Source organism: Lissotriton helveticus, chromosome 4_1, assembly GCF_964261635.1.
Source record: "Lissotriton helveticus chromosome 4_1, aLisHel1.1, whole genome shotgun sequence".
NCBI classification, from domain to species: Eukaryota; Metazoa; Chordata; class Amphibia; order Caudata; family Salamandridae; genus Lissotriton; species Lissotriton helveticus.
In genome coordinates, this window is record NC_136063.1 from 1636721718 (window position 1) to 1636742822 (window position 21105).

The following is a 21105-nucleotide window of genomic DNA, read 5'->3' on the forward strand; positions in this document are numbered from 1 at the left end:
ATAAAACTTCAAAGTTTCATATTTTCTTTTTAAATGCCTCAGATAGTTTGGCACAAAGCATTCAGGGGTAACTTAGAGGCAATGTGTAAGGTATTAGAAAAATAAAATAGAGTAAATTGTAATACATGTTTTGACAGCAAAACAACAGATATTTAATCAGTAGAACCAGAGTAATGCAATTTTAAAGATTTAGGAAACCCAGCTCATCCTCTCCATCACCCAGGAACCCAACGTCACCAGGCACACCTTCCAAGAAGGGATGGCAGCTGTCGCAACCTGGATGAAGAACAGCTGCCTGAAATGAAACTTAACTCAGAAAACACATTCCAATATGGCTGGTACACAAGCATTGAGATTTGTGGTGCCAATGTATGTATATATGTGGCATTTTACAGTGTGAATCTAGCACAAAGGCAGTGGAGAGCTATAGGGGATCACAAATAAGCATTAAATAGACAGGTGATAGAAGAGGTAGCTGATAAGTGAGAGGTTAATGCATTGTGATGTTGTGTTCTTTAAAAAGGTATGTATTCAATTCTTTCTAAACTGGAACAGTGTTAGGGCAGTCCTATTGGGTTCAGAAACGTTGTCCCAGGTCCTGGGGGCATAGGTGAAACAGTCCTGCTGCCTTGTCTTTTTCTTTTCAAGACTTCTTAATCTGCAGTCTGATGCTGTTCTTGCTGCAAGTGTTACAGTTGAACAGCAGACTCCTGAAAGAAATTGACATTCTCTGCATTTGCTCTCAAAATCTCCCTCCCCAACTATAAATTACTAAAACCTGATGAAACTTCAGAACAAAAATGTGGTTGTGCTTTCACAGAAAGACTAAATATTGGATTGTGAGGTACTCCTAAATCTACAATGGAGCTTCTTTTTAGAACTGTTGTTTGGGAAAGGGTTTAGCTTTTTGGGTATGCGACCTAGTGTTGATCCTGCAGCTCCTTTGGGTTTGTTTGGGGCTTGTCTCCTCCGCATTAAAGGGTCTGTGGACAGTCATCAGGACCTTTAGAGAGTCATGGATGGTTCATATCCTATTCCTAAAATTGCTACCTTTGACTTTTTGAATAAGGTTTCTCTTAACTTTTCAGCTTTTTAAAGATTTGTTCTAACGGCTGTCACCTCGCCCATAAGATTAGGGGATTTGCATTCATCATTTTTTCAGGCTCCCTAACTTTGTGTCTTTATTGACAGAATGATTCATTCTCTGGGCTAGGTTTCGTTCCCAAGATTTTATCCAAATTTAACATACAGGCTGAAATATTTCTCCTAATGTTCTATTCAAATCCATTCGGAAAGAATAACCTTTACATTCTCTAAACGTGTATAGTACAGTGCCAATTGTTTGATATTGTTGCCTCATTTACTCAGTGCTATAACCTGTTTGTGAACTTTAGTGCTCTAGGTGAGGGGCTGGCCTATTATTCCTCCACTCCGAGTCGCTGGGTGAAATCAACTATTGTTTACAAGCTCTTAGGAAAGCAGTTACCTAGACACATTCAATGAAGTTTTGCTGCAAGGCATGTACTTGTGGGTTAAGGGAAAGGGGTCTCATTCACAGACATTTGTATCGCAGTTGCTTGGGCTGTACCGTCTAAATGTGTGTCTCAGTATAGACTTGATGTCCAGGTTCAGTATCATTCAGTGTTTGGCATTTGGGTCCGTCTGTTGTTTCTGGTTAAGGAGAGTTTAGTGTTTTCATTGAAGATCTCACATTGTTATTTTATTGTGATTGATCCACTTCTGTGTTAATCTTTGCCAAAGCTGGAGTGTTTGCTTGGTTAAGTCCTTTAATGTAAGGACACAGACTAGGATATGAAATCAGACAGAAATGTCCAGATTACTTACAGGTAATCCCATTATTCTGATTTTCTCTTCATCGCCCCATACTTTACTCCCTCTCACCAATCTGTTTGCAGCCTTATTTTCTGAGCCTGTGCAGTTGTACGAGGAGGGAGTGTTGGGGACACCTTTTCAGAATATCATGGAAGGGAAGGCATGGATCATGTTTTTCAAACAATTAGAACGGGTAGTGATGGTACTTTAATCGCACTTTTCTTGTAATGTGTCACTGTGTCAGTAATCACAATTGTACAGAAAATGTCTTTCAATGTGGTGCTATATGGTACGAATGCATTATACTACCATGAATGCATAATACACTTCAATCTAAACACCTCCGTGTTAACATGAAAGACAAGTACCCCAACACTCACTACAGCAATCAATCAACATGAAGTGCTTCCACTTCTCTTAGTAATTTGCAGATCCAACAATTCAACGAATAGAGCCAAGATTTTTTCTCATTGAAGTTTGTATTTTCAGTCAGGAAAAACAGCCTGTGTTTCCTCACACAAGTGACTTTTTCAAGGGTATAAGAGACGGTTCAGTAAAACTGGTCCTGTATTTGAAGGCCAATAGAGCGGCCACAATGTATCATAGGATAAAGTCATATACTCCAACAACACCCTTACGGTACATGTAGTTTGTCCAGCTGTTCCAAAATAATATTCTGAGTATGGGGGATCAGTGTTAAATTGGTGTCATATATAACACGTGGGTAGTCCTTGTATAAGGGGGATGCGATTATGTCTCATTGTTGTAAATCTTATCACTGAAGGGGAGAGAAGAGAAGAGCCATGATAAGCCCCCTGTATTAGGTGCATCGACTCTGCTACAAATCTGAAGCCAGGGCTGAAAATACAAGCTTCAAGGGAGAAAAAAGTACTTGGCTCTTGTCGTTAAATTGTTGGATCTGTAAATTACTAAGAGAAGTGGAAGCACTTCATGTTGATTGATTGTTGTAGCGAGTGCTCTAGTACTCCTTTTTCATGGATCATGTTTTTGTTGTGACTTAAAGGTGTGTACAGGTATTAGGTGTATAAATTAAGGCCTTGGATGAAGAATGGGATTACCTATAAGTAATATGGACAATAACCATCCTCCCTTGCAACTGATATAAACCGACAGCCTGTTCTGTTTCAGTCGTAGCATCTTTACTTCTCCCCAAACTCCTCTAAATGAGGTTTACGTGGTCACGATGCAGCACTCTTAACAGGAATTCTTTACTTTAAACAATTACAATAATACACAATGCTTCTGGGAGTCAGATAAATGTTGCAAAAATCAAACTGCTTTTATTGTGCAGTACTGTAACACTTTGCTTTCTAAACAAATACATTTACCTCATCTCCAGATCTTCAGTCTCTTGTGGGACGAACTTATATAAGGCAACATAGTTATCCTGGAGACCCTGACAAAGGAAAATAAAAAGTACAACGTTTTATAGTGTTCAGCTGTATCTGGGAGCAACCATTGCAATTGTCATAAATCTCTTTCATAGATCCACGGTGCTGATCACTCCCACATTCTCTTGATTTCCTTTAATTTTAGGTTCTGTCATGGAGCATATTCTTGCAAATGTTTTAGTAAAATAACTATTTAATGGAATTATTAGGTTACTTGTTATCAGTGTGCATTCTCATAGGTATAACATGCAAACGTGCAAACAACCCACTAGGTGGGTACTCCTCTGGACATCAAATGGATCCCTTTATGTCATGTGAAATAAATACCCACTTTTGTGTAGGGGACAAATTCAAACGAGTATTATCTTAATTACATGGCCCTGTGAGCTTGAAAATGAGGTAAAACATTTACTGGCTCCGTGAAAGTCACACATATTTAGCACACACCCCTATGGTGCCCTTTGGAAGAATTAAGTAAAGTCCTGGTGTCTCACTTTGGCAAACAATGCAGGAACAAACTACACCACGCTCCAAACTCATGGTGAACTGCCTGATTTTTTTCTTTAAAATACAGGACTTGGTATCCATGTGCAGACAATTTGTTCGACTGTGTTTGTTTGTTGTGGGTTTACCTGGCATTAAAACATCGGTTTCTAGTGAGTGAGGCAGCTAAGGATATTGTGGGTATGTTAACCCGGCCCCTTTCTCCACTGCTGGATGCCCATCTGCATCTCTCCTTTTGCAGTTCTGTGCTTTTCACAGCCAGTATTTTCCCAGCACACTAGACACGGTTTTATGGCATATTCGCTGTTATAATGTATTACTAAATAACCTGTGGTAACCTTCAATCTCCTTTATGAATGCAGATATAACTGTGATCTGATGTAATCTTCTCATCCAGCCCACCTGCACCAGTGGCAGCCGGCATTGCTCACGGAGGGTGGGCGGGCACAGGCTGTCACTGGGTGAGGGTGGGGGGCATATCGGTAGAGGGTCGCGCGGGGAGTTAAAAAAAAAAAAAAAAAAAAGACTTTGCCTCCTGCTCTCCTGCCTCCTACTCCCGGAACAAGAAGCACGGAACCAGGCTCCCTCCCCCAAGCCAGCAGCATTGTGATTGGTCTGAATGCTGTGACACAGCGCTCAGCCAAGGGGTGGGCATGTTCTCCATGCAGGCAGTAATGCAGCCTTCATGGAGAATGGGGAAAGTGCGCATAACGGCAGACCAAACAGTCATTGCGCATTTTGGAGAGGGCAAACCCCTCCTAACCTGTTGCGAGAGCAGAGCACCACCACCCACCCTCCCACAAAGCAGCAGGGCACGAAGCATATAATGATAATAAGTCTAAGTTATCATTTTATGTTTTTACTTGGCACTGCTTAAAAGCAGTGGAGCGCCGCTGCGCCGCAATCCATAGCGGAAGAGCCGCCACTGGCCGGCACGTAAAAGTGTAATAAATATTCACACCTAGATTTATTAAGGTTTTGCAGCTGTCTTGCGCGCCATGCAAGGGGATGCAGGATGACCCAAAACCTAGAAGGAGCTTTACCAAGCCACGCAAGGCCACCTTTCGTGACCCTGTGTTGCATGGTAAATCTGGAGTAATGCAAGGCAGGGTAAGTCGCTGTCTTACCATACGGTGTATTCCTACCCTCTTCCTTTTATGCAGCGCCTATGTTAATGCTAGGTTGGAGTTGTGCAGTAGCACAGGACAGGCATGCACCATACCTTGATCGATGTGTTGCATTCCAGCCTCTCCCTTTCACACAGTGCTGTGCAGTAAGTTGTCTTGCTGCCTTGCATAAAAAAAGGTTAAATGTGTCCCTTAAAGTATAGAAACAGAAAACACCTATGTTGATGCTCCCACTTTTGATGAAAATGTAGAACATTTAAGTTGAAATGACTTGTCTAGTCTTGTAAAAAACGTAAAGTAATGTTAGTAATAGTCACGCTCACATATAAATACTAGCGTCTGGATATAGAGTTTGGGGGACGGGTACTCGTTCCAGTCTTGTGGAAAATTCAATACACCTGTATTTTTGGTTTCAATTTAAATTGCTTCTGTAACTCACGTTCACTTTTAAATGTAATGTCCTATTAGTAAATCATAATGGAGATTTCCCTGGCTGCCAGGGACATCAGTATCGGCACTGTCCATGAAAAAGCATTGTACATTAGTTATACTGCTGCAAGGTAACTTTCAGGACACGTTGCTTTAGTTTTACACAAATTGCACACTTCCTAGGTCAAATTAGAGTCTCATCTAGGCCAAGATGTCACTGGATGTCAAGAGATCTTCAATTTTAATCTGTGTGGATTGAATGAACATGCCTTAACCAGGTGCATGTACTAACTCACTGTAAAAGGGTAGCACTGGAGTGTTTTTCCACAATACTATCTCGAAAGAATAACTTCCTGTGATTGTCTTCCGATTTAGCACCTTAGAAGATACAAATTCATCCAGGAAATGTATACTTTTCCATTACTAAACATTTCTAAAACACTGCAACCCAGTGGTAAAGTGCATGTGCTTACTCCTCAAAACATGGAAATATTGGCGTATTCCCAATTGGCATATTTAAGGTACTTATAAGCCCTCAGTAAAGTGGTACTACATGTTCACAGGGTCTGTAAATTAAATGCTACTAGTGGGTCTGCAGAACTGGTTGTGCCACACTCTTAAGTAGCCCTTTAAACATGTCTCAGACTTGCCGTTGCAGCCTCTATGTGTGCAGTTTTAAAGAGCGATTACGACCTGGCAAAATAAACCCTTTGCCAGGTTCAAACATTCCTTCTTAATACATATAAGTCACCAATAGGGTACGACCTGGTCAGCCCAGAGCGCAGGGTGCAATATATTTAAAAAGTAGTACATATACTTTTAAGTTTTACTTGTCCTTGTACTGAAAAACTCTTAAATTTGCTTTACTACTGCAAGACATATCTCACCCATAGTATAACATTGGAGTTTCTCTTTTGCATTTTAGAAGTGTAATTTCCAAATGGAGTAAATAATTGGCTCATGTTTGGCTTCTCTGGCATCACAATTTAAAATCCTAACTTATGGTGAAGTTGGATTTTAAATTGTATTTCTGAAATTACCACCTTTAGAAAGTTGACATTGTCTTGCGGTAGCCATTTAGTGCCTATAACCTGTCTCCGGTCACATGACTGGGTGCAATTGGCCGTTGGGCTCTGTGTATTCCTCCTAGAAAGCCAAACACAATAGGGAGCTTGGTCTGTCTGGGTGAGTCTTCACTGGCAGGAAGAGAGAGAGGAGCTGGCCACAGCTCCACTCACACCAGAAAAGGCTGCATCCTGCTCCACACAAAGGCCTGCATACCCTCTATAGTTAGTCTGGAGCCAGGCAGTGAAGGCAGAATGACTGGGTACCTCAAATGGAAATCTCTAGAAATTTCTTCCCCACTTCAAAAGCACAATTGAGTATAAATATGGAACCTTGGAAAACAAAAAAGACTGCCTCGCTGCTGGACTGCTGTTCTAAAGGAACTTCTGCCCTGTTGAACTGACCTGCTGCTGGCTGCCCTCTGGCCTGAGGAAGAAGAACTGGACCTGCAACTTATTTATTTATTTATTTATTTTGTGTACTTATATAGCGCGGTCCTGTCACCCCAAGGGCATCCTGGCGCTTGAATCAATATAACCACCATATATGCTACTCAGACAGCCCTGGGGAAAAGATGAGTTTTCAGGGCCTTCCTAAACGGAAGAAGGTCCCTCTGGCTTCTTAAGGCCAGTGGTAGGGAGTTCCAGAGCTTGGCCGCTGCCACACTAAACGACCGGCCACCCATCCTCACTCTCTGGAATCTCGGTACCACGAGCAATTGAGCCGAAGAAGAGCGTAAGGACCGCGAAGGAGAGTACCAAACAAACATATTCCGCAATGGAACCGGGCCTTGTCCATGAACCGCCCTGAACACTAGGCATGCAGCCTTGTAACAGACACGAAGGTGCACCGGCAGCCAGTGTACATCTCGCAAGGCTGCTGTTGAAGAACTGTGCGTAGGGCGGGAAAGTGCCAGCTTGGCGGCCAAGTTCTGCACCCTCTGCAGCTTCCCCAGCAGTGTTTTTGGGGCCTCCAGAAGTAGCGCATTACAATAGTCAAGACGACTCAAGATGGTACCACGCACTACTTCGGGCCTGGCCTGCTCGGGGAGGAGGGGCAGGACTTTACGCAGCATGCGAAGCAGCATCATGCACGTGGATGTAGTCTTGTTCACGTACAGATCCAGCTGCAAGTTGGGGCCGAAAGTCACCCCCAAGTTGCGTGCCGATTCAGCAGCTGACACAGTCTCGGGGAAGGTCGGGGGCCAGAAATTCTCTGGGAGTTCACGAGGGATCCGGTCCATGGAACAGTATAGCACCTCGGTCTTTGTGCTATTGAACTGCAAGGAGTTGGCCCGAAGCCAATCCGCTGTGGCTGACATACAGCGATGAAAAACTTCCAGCGGGATCGCATCCTTCCCCTCCAGTGAAAAGACCAACTGGGTGTCATCCACGTAGTTAAATACGGAGATACCAAATGATTTAATTAATTGGACCAGAGGGCGGAGGTAGAGATTGAAAAGTATAGGGCTGATGGCTGAGCCCTGAGGAACCCCCTGCCCTACTCTCTGCACCTCCGAGCTAAAAGGAGGCAATGCCACCACCTGCTGCCGGTTGTTCAAATAGGAGACCAGCCAGTCCCTTGCACCTGCAGTGACCCCGCACTCCTCCAGTCTCCTGATGAGGATGCGATGGCAGACCGTGTCGAACGTGGCCGACATGTCGAGCAAAACCAAGAAGGCTGCCTGCCCACTGTCGACCCGCAAACGTAAGTTGTCAAGTACGGTCACCAGCGCCGATTCCGTCCCATGTGCTGGGCGGAAGCCAAACTGTACCTCATCGAACCAGGTGTTTTCTTCCAGGAAGCCAGACAAAGAGCGAGTCACTAACTTCTCCATGATCTTAATGGGGAAGGGGAGCAAGGAGATCGGTCTGTAATTAGACAGACAGGCGGGGTCCAAGGTGGATTTCTTGAGGAGAGGAGACACAATTGCCAGTTTCCAGCACTCCGGAACTGTTGCGGTGTCAAACGACTGGAGGCAGATGGAGTACAAAGGCTGGAAGAGTTCATCCTGAAATACCTTCCAAAACTTAGGTGGAAGTGGATCAAGAGGAGAACCCGATGATACCATTTGTGCCACACTACAGAACTCCTCAAAAGAGGGAGTAGGAAAACAGCTCAGCTGGGGTCGACTGGGCACGACATCCGGAGCTCCCAAACTGAGGGCAAAGCCACTCAGCTGGGGTCGACTGGGCAAAGTGTCCGGAGCTCCCAAACCGAGGGCAAAGCCACTCAGCTGGGGTCGACTGGGCGAAGTGTCCGGAGCACCCAAGTCAGAGACAAGCCTACTCCGCCGGGGTCGACTGGCTGAAACATCCGGAGCTCCCAGACTGAGAACATGACGACACAGCTGGGGTCGACTGGGTGAGACCGCCGGGGCTCCCAAGCTAAGAGCACGGCCATTCAACTGGGGTCGACTAGTCTAGGTGGCTCGTCCGGAGCTCCCAAACCGAGAGCAATACTACTCGGCTGGGGGTCGACTGGGCGAGCCATCCGGAGCTCCCAGATGGAAGGGGGTGGGTAAAGAGCTCTTTAGGCCTTCCAAGATTTTAACAATCTTCTCTTCAAAGGCACTCGCCAGGGAGTCGCACAGAGCCTGCGTCGCGGGAACCTTATTGGCCGTGCATAACGGATGGGTAAGGTCCCTGACTATTTTAAAAAGTGCTTGCGATTTCATCTTCATCTTGAACACAGGACCCCAGAGTAACTCCAAGGGCTAGACTACTGGCCTCCTGCTCTGAGCCTCAATGACATAAAAGGATCCCCAACCCACTCCTGGACCTAGCTGTAGCAAATTCCTGACCCCAAGTGGTGCCCCTCAGGTCCTGCACCCTTGGTGTGGCTCAGCATGCTCAAATTAAGCTTTTGGGCTCTTCAAGACCACAAATAGATCTGTTCGAACAAAGACCACGCCGCTCGCACTGGAAATCAGAGCAAGCTGCCGCAAGCCTGTATCTACTTTGCAGTATCGCCCGCTCACAGGGGACCACCAACGTTAAGTATCAACCAGTCCATCCACCGACTCCCAGTCTGCTGCTTGTACCACGCCAACAACTGCCTGCACCACTCTCCTTGTGATCCTCTACAAGATGAATAGGACTCTTGGCATAACAAACTTGGGAAGTTAACCATTCAGCAAGACTAATCTTGGACTGTATACGACCCACGCTCCATCGCAGTCAGCCTGAACTTTTGACTTTGACTTTGACCCGGTCCCATGTGGCCATTCTTCTAACATGGTGTGAGATCCTTTTTCGATGGTGTTTTCTCTATTTTACTGTTAGAAGTGTTTCACAAACACTTTACACATTGTCTCTAAGTTACACCTGGCTGCTCTGTGCCAAGCTACCAGGAGGTTGAGCACAGGTTAATTTGGGGTTTGCTTGTGCCTTACGCTGACAAGGATTAAGGTTGTTGCTTGAACAGGGCTCGCATCTCAGTCAACTAGTAACCCAATTTCTTACACACTGCCAAATATTAAACTATTGAAATGGGCAAAGGGAAGGTGTGGTGACCCCAGATTCCAGCTCTTTAGTTGAATTCCCTAGAAGTCTGGAATATCTCATGGTGCTGAAATATGCAGAATTAACAATGTCTAAAAACCACTTAACAACTACATATGCAAATGATGGCAGTGGTTTTCTAAATGTAGCCAGCACCTCTATTGAGTTGTGCACATGAGTTAAACAGTTCCCATTCTATTTCAAGGCGTGCTCAATGCCTTTGTACCATGCCATCCACAGTACTGATATACATATACAGAATTCTCATATACATAAGCGAATGCAAAATAGTGACAGAGCACAGCACAAACAAATATATAACTGACTATCCCCAGTCAGAAAGAGTTATTTAATACAAAGAACATGAAGGAAAAAATCACACTCTGTCCAGCATATTAGTCTTCACCACTGTAGTCAATTTTTTTACAGCAATGGCACAGCGACTAAATTGTTAGAGGTAATGCAAAATATATTAGGCATGCATATAAGGATAGACGTATAGAGTCTGGTGAATTACTCCAACCCTAAGATGAGGAGCAAGTGATAGATTTTAATTTTATTACTGCTTTGTGTTGGATGACCTATTGGGATAAGTTGGTACATCTTGTATTGATGAATATATAGAGAGTTTTGGCTGAAGTGAACTTATATATACCACGCCAGTTAAGCACTGGAACAAACAAACATGAATTAGGAGATCTCGTAGTAATAGAACTTCAAGGTGTTTCAGTCAATGCCCCTTTTTTACTTATAAAATTCTAGGGCTATTTATAAAATGAAAAATTAATACACATAGGGATGTGTTTTTTACAGTGTTGAACTATATTCGGTCGTTGAAAAACAAGGATTTGAACAATTTATATCCATATCCTATGGTTTTTCAGAAACAGGACAATACCATTTGTTAAAAAAGTTACTTGATAAATGTTGAGGTTTTTTAAAAGTGAATTGCACGGGTCTGAGGCGCTTTTCTGTTTCGTCTTCACTTCATAACAATTTTTCCATCACAATAAGGGTGAATGCACACTATAGAGCATGGATTTAAAATGACTATAGCTTTTAACACAGAGGTTTTTTGAGAGCACCTGTACTCTCTTCACTATGCTCTATTTATATTGCACATCTTCTATCATGATTTCGATGAATTGATAAAGGAAACTAAATTGAGCACACTATATAAAATATAATATGTTGTCGCCAGTCTTTTGTAAAGAGTGTAAATACTAAAACTTTACTGTATCATCTTGTTGAACAGCCTTGAAAAAGTTGTGAATGGCGACGAAACGTGTCGGCTGTGCCATTGCTGTAAAAAATTGACTACAGTGGTGAAGACTAATATGCTGGACAGAGTGTGATTTTTTTCCTTCATGTTCTTTGTATTAAATAACTCTTTCTGACTGAGGATAGTCAGTTATATATTTGTCTGTCCTGTGCTCTGTCACTATTTTGTAACAACTACATATGTTCCTTGAATCAGACGGAGGATAACTTTTCATGCTGTTTGTTTTCTAAAAAATGTCTTTAACAGTTTTTGTGGACTAAAGTGCTTTGCCTTGTATCTCAGTTAAAGTGTAGATAGGCACAATGTATGTCCGTAGCCTCAGCAAAGGAGGTGAGAAAATGTCAAGCCTCATGTGGAGACTGAGTCCTCAAAAATCAGCAGTTAGTTCTAAATGTAATCTCTTTCTTACTTTAAAATCTGAAAAAGCCCAGACTAGGCTGGGAACTGAAACAGTAGAAACGGTTGCACACTTATGTAAATACACTGGAAACTTACTTGTTCACTGTAGAATCTTTAACAATAGTAATAGGCTGAAACTCAATGTTAGATTAGGTATAGTTAAAAGGAAGGCCACAATGAAAAAGGGAATCCTTGTTCAACTCTGTTCGTCACTCACTTCTGCCAATTACAAGAGGGACACTCCATGGCAATGGACAATGAAATCCACATGAATTTCCATCTCAGCACTGAACTTCCCCCGCTCCGCCAATTGCTCAAGCTTGGATCTCCTTGGAAACAGAACACTCCCAAACTCATTCTTAAGGCACACAGCATGGATACAGAAACTGGTCACAACATTCACACTGCCTGAAACAGGTTACACCTTACTACACTTTCCCTTTCTTCACATACACACCAACAACACACATAGATAAGCATGTGGTTACTGCCACAAGTCCTTTCATAAACATGAACCACACCATGAACATTATTCAAAGGCATGTTGGTGGGGTAGGAACCCCCCTTATCAAGACATATCTCAAAGCACAAACCTTAGTCAATGAACTTCTTTGCTCTATATTTGGTCATTGGTTGACTCACCAATGCAGAGAACATGTGCATTCTCTAGTGTCCTGATTCACAAAGGTAAACTTAGATGTTTGGTCTAAACTTAGACCAAACGTCTACGTTTACGACTTTGGGAATTCACAAAGGGCATTTACGTCTACTATCTTCATGTCCGCACTAGGGGTTGACTCCTTAGTAGAAACCGAGTTGTATGCCAACAGTGGGCCCGTTTCACAAAGGGACTTACATGTAGTAAAGTTAAGAGTGCAGAGTCTCAGCACTCACAGCATGGTCTCTGCACTCGTGGTGTACTCTGCGAACTCAGGGCGGAATATCTGCATGGCGAACTGCAGAGAGTGTGTCGTACAGAGATTCCACCCCGAGCACGGAGACGCCTCCACAAGTGCATATGCTCCGAATTCGTAACTTTTCCCTCTCATAAGTCCCTTTGTGATTGGGCCCTATATGTTTAGGAGATTGACTTTAGAGAGGAAAACTTGTGTATGCTACATATTTGTTCATGGGTTTTATTCCATGGTTGAAAGTAATTCTCGAGCCACTCAAAGCATTTTCCATCAGTATAGTGTAGACTCTTGATCATCGGGTAACCCACATAAGATATTCATTCTAATCTGAAAGAACTATACACACTCTTATAGCACACATTGCTCACCCTGTGCAGCCATAAGCAGGCCAAGAATTCTAAACTAGTAAGTTACTCCCCATTATAAAACAAGCTACCCTAAAACAGCATCTAAACTGTGATACCCAAATACTAGAAATGATCTAACATTAAGTGAACAAACAAGCAACTAAAAGAAACATTATCAAAAAAGCAGACAACACCACAGTGTAGGGAAAATGAACCCAGAACAACCTCCTCTTCCAAGCCATTACGATCATAGCAACAATCTCCCATTATATTTTCCTTTTGCTGTGTCCTCCACACATTGCCGAAAGCAAAGGCTACTGAAGAAGAAAAATAAGCATCGGTATGATACTTCAATGATGGACTCACAGCCAAAAAACAGTAATAGTCCCCCCCCCACCCCCAGCGCTTGAGACCCTTATGGGTGAATAGTCGCACTTTACAAGACACCTGATCCATTGATTGATGATGGAAAAAAACGGATTCTAGCATTTCCCTGACCTAAAGATAATGTCAACAACATTTGATGTAGCAGTCATGGTTAACACATGCTCAAGTTATACTGCTCTCAGAAAATTAGACATCTCCATCTCGCTACAGGGAAGAAAATCAGGCAGACATGTAGTCATATGCTCAGCACTTGTACAGCTCGCTTGGGCAATGAAAAAGGGAACCTTTACCTATTAATGCAGGAAAATTCTATATATGCTGCAATTCCGGCATTTTTTACCCTTTTTCTCAGCTTCATGTAGTAGCTAAAACGTCGTAAAAGGTTGTGATCTTCTGTATCCTTGCACAGTGGATCACCGACGACCTCGCACCACTGAAGAACCCCCCAGGCATGAGCGGCAACAGGAAAACCTCATGGTTCAGAGACGCCCTCAAAGAATCAAAGAAGCACTGCCGAACCCTTGAAAAAACCTGGCGCCACGAACGAACTACAGACAACATGACAGCCCTCAAGATCGCCACCCGCGAACACCACCAGCTTATCCGCACCACCAAAAGGACATCATTCAAAGAGAGACTAGACAACAACACCCACAACAGCAAGGAACTCTTCAACATCGTCAAAGAGCTCTCTAACCCCAGCGCGAGCAACAACAACATCACACCGTCACAAGAACTCTGCAACTCCCTCGCCACGTTCTTCCACCGAAAGATCGCAGAAATACACAACAGCTTTGGACCCCAGACTCCACCTCCAGTCACCAAACCAGCAACCCCCACCACCACCCTCAGCGCCTGGACCCCCATCACCACTGAAGACACCACCAACGTCATGAACACCATCCACTCCGGCTCTCCCTCCGACCCATGCCCTCATCACATCTTCAACAAAGCTGACACCATCATCACACCCCATCTCCGGAACGTCATAAACATCTCGCTCACGTCTGCCACCTTCCCCGAGAGCTGGAATCACGTGGAAATCAACGCCCTCCTGAAGAAACCCACAGCGGACCCTAAGGACCTCAAGAACTTCCACCCCATCTCTCTTCTTCCCTTCCCGGCCAAAGTAATCAAGAAGACCGTCAATAAACAGCTGACTGCTTTCCTCGAGGCAAACAACTCACTCGACCCATCCCAGTTCGGATTTCGAGCCAACCACAGCACCGAGACGGCCCTCATCGCAGCCACCGACGATATCTGGACCCTGATGGACAAGGGAGAAACAACCGCCCTCATCCTCCTAGACCTTTCGGCAGCCTTCGACACAGTCTGCCATCGCACCCTAATAACCCGCCTCTGGGATCCAAGGAAAGGCCCTGGACTGGATCACCTCGTTCCTTGCCGACAGAACCCAGAGAGTCCGCCTCCCTCCCTTCCGCTCAGAAACCACCAAAATCATCTGCGGCGTACCCCAAGGCTCCTCGCTCAGCCCAACCCTCTTCAATATCTACATGACCCCCCTCGCAGCCATCGCACGCAAACACAACATCAATATCATCTCTTACGCCGATGACACCCAGCTGATACTCTCCCTCACCAAAGACCCAGCCACCGCCAAAACCAACCTACAGGAAGGGATGAAGGACGTGGCAGAATGGATGAAGCTCAGCCGCCTGAAGCTGAACTCAGACAAGACGGAGGTTCTCATCCTCGGACAATCCCCATCTGCCTGGGACGACTCCTGGTGGCCCTCAGCACTGGGTTCCACGCCGACACCCGCGGACCACGCACGCAACCTGGGATTCATCCTGGACCCCTCCCTCACGATGACCAAAAAATCAACGCCGTCTCATCATCTTGTTTCAACACCCTGCGCATGCTCCGAAAGATCTTCAGGTGGATCCCCACCGAAACCAGGAAAACAGTCACCCAGGCCCTCGTGACCAGCCGACTGGACTACGGAAACGCCCTATACGCAGGAACCACCGCCAAACTTCAGAAATGACTACAACGCATACAGAACGCCTCCGCATGACTCATCCTCGACATCCCTCGCCACAGCCACATATCCGGACACCTGAGAAACCTGCACTGGCTCCCCGTCAACAAGAGGATCACATACACATTCAGGCTCCTCACCCACGCACACAAAGCGCTCCACGACATGGGCCCAGAATACCTTAACAGCCGCCTCTCGTTCTACTCTCCCATCCGCCAGCTCCGCTCAGCCGGCCTGGCCCTCGCCATCGTCCCACGGATCCGCAGAACCACAACGGGGAGAAGATCGTTCTCCTTCCTGGCCGCCAAGACATGGAACTCCCTCCCCACACACCTCCGACTGACCCAGGACCATCTCACATTTAGGAGGCACCTCCAGACCTGGCTATTCAAGCAGTGACAGCACCCCCACCCCCTCCCTCCAGCGCCGTGAGACCCTCACGGGTGAGTAGTGTGCTCTATAAATGTTATTGATTGATTGATTGATTGGTTGATTGAATTCCACCTCAAATTGTGTTTATTGCCAATCCATACATTAAAAAACTACAAAAACATTCATTATTGCAGACAGGGATACCATATGGGATTGAACAGTTTAATCATCAGCTCTAAAAGTATATGTTAATACTTTCCCAATTTCTATGAGTGCTTTCAATGTAGCACACATGCAGAGTTTGAAAATGACAAATTAAAACATGTATCCTCTGTTACGCCTGCCTTGAGGAGGGATAAGGCTTTGGCACAAACCCCTGTCTACAATTGTTAATAGATAGGGATTTGCATCAAATGCCATGGATGGTTGCATGGGAACATCCCCTTTATGCATAAGTATCACATGGTACTACTTTTAGTTTTATTGGCCAACTTTTCAATGCAAATCCCGATTTGCATGGAAAAGAACTTTGTGCAGGATTTTGTTACAAAAGTAAAGAAAACCCACTGCAAAGTGTTAGTAAATCTGGGCTCTATTGTTCAGAACAGAGAGAAATTCTTCTATAAATTCCTGGGTCAGTTCTGTGGTCCCAAAAAGTTTTCGTCTACTCAGTACACTAAATTAAATGTCACCATTTATTTTCTTTAACCCTTGCATCACACTTGTTAATGCTATTATTTCAGCATATCTTGACTATGGCAGTACCTATCCTAGGGCTGGATGTACTAGGCCTTTTTGACAATATAGGGCCAGATGTAGGTAATTCTATTTTACCGACTCATAAATACCGAATTTTACCGATTCGGTATTTATGAATCGGTAAAATAGAAGGTGGGAGATGTAAGTAAAATCGGTATTTGAAATATCAATTCTGTAAAAATCGGTATTTACCGATTCTGTAATTACAGAATCGGTATTTCTCATTAATTCCTATGGGCTTTGAAGCCCATAGGAATCAATGGGAAATACCGATTCTGTAATTACAGAATCGGTAAATACCGAATCCTGCAAGGGTGCAGGGGGAGTCACTTTGACACCCTCTAGCACCCCAAATACAGGCATGTGTGCCATGTGGCACACAGACATGCCCTAAGGGCATGTCTGTCTGTCACATGGCATAGGTGTGCATGCACACATGTGCATGCACACCTGGATTCGGTATTTTACCACCCAATTGGATTGGGTGGTAAAATACCGAATCTGTAAGGCCTTTGAGACTCAGAAGAGTCCCACCTACATCTGGCAGTTTCAGAATCGGTAAAAATACTGATTCTGTATTTTACCGATTCGGTAAATTTACCGATTCGGTAAAATTGGCCCCCTACATCACAAATACCCATTTACCGGTCGGTAACGGCCGAAATCGGCCGTTACCGGTCGGTAAATGGCCTCCTACATCTGGCCCATAGTCTGAATCGCAGAATCAGACTGTTTGAGAATGCAAAAAGGCATTTCCAAATGTACTTAGCCCAAATTGCAATTTGGTAACCTGTTACGAATCACAATTTGGGTTTCCGAATCGGTATTTGGAAGGGGCATGTTTGGGGTGTCCCTTCCAAATACCGATTCTCATTGATAAGTATGAATGTTTTGCAACCAACATGCAGTCACAAGACATTCGCACTTTGCCACCAACTCAAAATTGGTGGTAACCACTTTTGCAAGCGGGAAGGAGCCCCAATATACCCTTTCTCCCTTGAGAATGTTGGAAAAATATTTTTTTAACAGCAGGCAGTGCTCTTAAAAAATTAAACTTAAACCTTTATTTTGTTTTCTTTTTTAAACGCAATCTGTTTTCCACAATGAAAACGGGCAACGTTTAAATACAAGATTGCTTTATTTATAAGCAATCACAGACATGATGGTCTGCTGACGCCAACAGGCCAACATCCCTGTGATGCCAATGAATCAAAGTGCATCACAAATTGCGACCTACGTCGTTAATACTCATGAGGTAGGTCCATTTGCATCAGACTGTGAATCGCTATTTAGGGAGTAGGGGGGGTTATATAATCCTTTTGTACATTAGTAATAAGGATAACCAAATAGCGATTCTCAAAATAATCCCCAATTGGTAATCGCTATTACTGTTGTTCGAATATCTAGCCCTTAGTATTTAATTTACTACCTAAATAAGAAGGGTACAGTTGAATCAGTCCGTAGAAGTTTGTTTGGCAATTGGTTTGAAAGAGATTTGACTATGTGTCACAGGCCTATTGGGAGCTAACTGTCAGTCTGACAGCATATTCACTTGCAGGCCTTCTCTGCCTTCGTGTTGATGTTGCTGTGCTGTCGGTCATGCTTATGCACTTGTTTCCTGCAGTTGCACAAGTAGAAGTAGAATATCCAGTTGGCAGACTCTGCCACTGCTTTGTCCATGCTGAGTGTATGAGTGAATGTGAGGCCCACATTTATATGTTGCTTTAAGTGAGTACAAGGTTCACCTGAACTGATTATGAATTGCTTATTTTCCTTCATGTCAACTCCCTCAAACATTATATGGCACATTTTGTGGATAAATATGTACTTAAGGCATTTATATATTATTATGTCTATTTTTTTACTTTCTGTGTACTGCATAAGTGCATTTGGATAGGTTTGTGATGATTTTTGCAAAGTCAAATTTCATGTGTATTGGTTTGTGTAATTTAGCGACTGATCTGAGCTGGAGGGGATTTTGGGCAGTATTTCTACACCCTAGGCAGTCTCAGCTGATACTTATAATTTCATCTACTTTTTACACAGTTGGAAGTGCCACATCTCATAACGCCAGGGACAGAAGGAAATGCTGATCGATTTTCAGCACCCGATATTTCCGGGTGTGGCTTCACACATGAAGAACTTGTAATTATGTGGAGTAGAATTATCACACAAAATCAAGTGGCTACTCCGCTCCGCTAACCAAATGAGCATGAAGGGATGATACCAGAACTTATAAACTTATAATATTATTGTAAAATCTAGTGTGACAGAAATTGAGGTGTGCTTAGCCACTGAGTAAATTGAGTAAATTTTATTATGCTTGATTAATTAAAACCGTGCATAAAGTACATGAATCATAAAATCAAAATGACGATAAATGAAGAGTTTACATGGCTAAAATAACTGCGTTGTGTTATCCTTACATATTTTTTTTAAAATTACATTCCTAATTGAATCATACGTGCTAAAATCACTGATGCAATTAATGCTCAGTCTATAAAAAAGTCAGTTTGATAAGGGTTATCACTTTGAACTGATGGGATGCTCCTGCACAGCGTGAGACGACTGCCTGGTGTCCCTGCTTGTAGTTTCACAATGCCAATTTGGGAAGCCATAAGGTAGCATTACTGGGCAAGGTCTTGAGGAGCCAGGGCCGTTAAGCGGATCTAGTCCATGACAACTGAAGATAGATTTTTCAGCCTTTTTCCAGTTAATTCGAAGAATTTTGCAAGACGGCAATTTAGCTGTACTAAAGTTGGATTAAAGCACAGCATCACTGCCTGTCTACAAAACCTAACGCCATGCAGATTAAAGAATGGATTCAACAAGGAGATCCGTATGTCCTTTAAGTTCTTGCAGATACATATTATGTGAATAAGACTCTCCGTGCCACTGGTGCACAAACGGCAAAGCTGGTCACCTCCTTTTCTTTCCCAAGGCGGTAGGAATGGATTAATCAGGCCGACTCCCAACCGAAGTCTTAAGAACTTTTCCTTGGTGGCAATCTTTGTATATGACGTAAGGTAGGGTTGGGGTTAAAGGACATCGTAATTATTGAGCACAGCCCAGCCATGAGCACGTTTGGACAATGCATTCTTGTCCTCTTTTGACGATATTAATCTTGTTGTCTTTGTTACTAGTTTTTTAAACTCCAAGTGACCAATTGAGATGTTCCAGGCGTCTGTCAAGCCTAGGGTTTTCATGGATTCTTGGAGGTACATGTAGGCTGGCAATTTTACGGTGCGGTGCAGCTCTACCCATAGATGGTTATTTAAGAACCCTATTTCAGCAGCTCTAACTTTATGCCAGCTTTTTATGAAGGTTCCCTTTCTTTCTACTGCCTGTTTTTGAAGGCCAAATTCCAGCCTAATTTGAGCTGGTGAAGCGTAATTTGGAAGGTGGAAAATCGCTCTGTAGGAGGATACCATTATGTTATCAAGAGTTGCAGCGTCTCTACCGGTCAAAGATTCACTTCCGTAGGTGATTGTAGGTTTCAGTTTGGCTCAGTGGACTTTTAAGAAAGGGTCGAGAGTTAGATCCGGGAGCATCTCAGCGCTAGATAGATTGTGACTCCCTTCCTTTACAAGGATTCCATTTGCAGCTTAAATGAGTTGTTGTGATCTAACACCACGCCCAGATACTTGTAGCTTGTTACTTGGTCTAGACGTTTGCCGGCCAGATACCAACTAGGATTTGCCTTCTTATGATGGTTTACTGCCATTGTTTTGGTTTTTTGGAAATGTATTTTTAGGCCATTTTGTTGCAAGAATTTTTGAGTCGCATCTAGGAGGCGCTGAAGTCCGATGGGAGTCCGGCTGATCAAGACTAGATCATCGGCATATAAAAAAATTTGTCAATGTTATACCGCCTAATTTTGGAGCATGTGAAGCGCAACTGTTGAGCTTGCCTGGTAGATCCGCCAGGAAAAGACTGAATAACAGGGGGGCCAAAACGCATCCTTGCTTTAGGCCCTTTGTTGTAGTTATTCTGGTTGAAAAGTGGGTCCCAGCACCTAACTTAATTCTTATCCACGTATTAGTGTGCAATTTAATGAGCTGGTCTAAAAGGGGTGCTGGTATACTCCATCTGTCCAGCTTGTGCCAGAGCTTCTTACGGTCAACTTGGTCATAGGCTGCTGAGTAGTCTATGAAGCAGAGGTATAGAGGATATTTGCCCTGCTTCGCAGCATCCATAAGCATGGTTAAGGCCATAATGTTAGTGATGGTGCCGTGCCCTTGGCGGAAACCTGTTTGAGTTATGGGTATGATGTTGTTCACAGAGGAACAGACAGCCAGATCGTTTAAGATGATGCCCACATAGTATTTGGCCTCAGTGTCTATGATAATTGTTTGGAGCAGTCCTTGTCCCCTGCTTATGTATTGGGCTAATGATTGAGCCTCTCCATGACTCTGGAAATGCAGATGTTTTTAAAGCATGTCCTATCACTGGAGCTAGTGCTTTGCTCCAAAATTCAGGGTCCTGTTTGTGCAGCATTGGAGGTATGTCGTTTGGGCCAGGTGCACCCGCCCTTCTACCTCTGGCTATTTGTTTTCTTATTGCCAAAGCCAGGGGGCCATTTTGCTAGTCTACTGCGCTAGATTGGTTGTGTTTATCTGGTAGCAGTGCTACCTCCTGCTGCGTGAGCTCTAATTGTATGCTATCGCCATTACTTAAGTGCTGATGGGTTGCTACTGCCCCCGTTGAATTATCGGCGCTGACGTTTCCAGAATTAACCAGAGGGGTAACGAGGACTGGTTCCAAGTCCTT

The 21105-nt window shown here is 43.9% G+C and overlaps 1 protein-coding gene across 2 annotated transcripts in view; it reads right to left on the minus strand.

Moving 5' to 3' along the window:
• The window catches only part of STAC (SH3 and cysteine rich domain), a 1007531-nt gene that overhangs the window by 141240 nt on the left and 845186 nt on the right, over window positions 1-21105 (minus strand). The window contains exon 9 of one of the 2 annotated variants that reach the window (XM_078685878.1): window positions 3183-3241. In XM_078685878.1, coding sequence (XP_078542004.1) covers window positions 3183-3241 — 59 coding nt within the window. Of the gene's footprint in view, window positions 1-3182; window positions 3251-21105 lie in introns of both variants that reach the window. The other variant, XM_078685877.1, reaches the window with a different exon arrangement.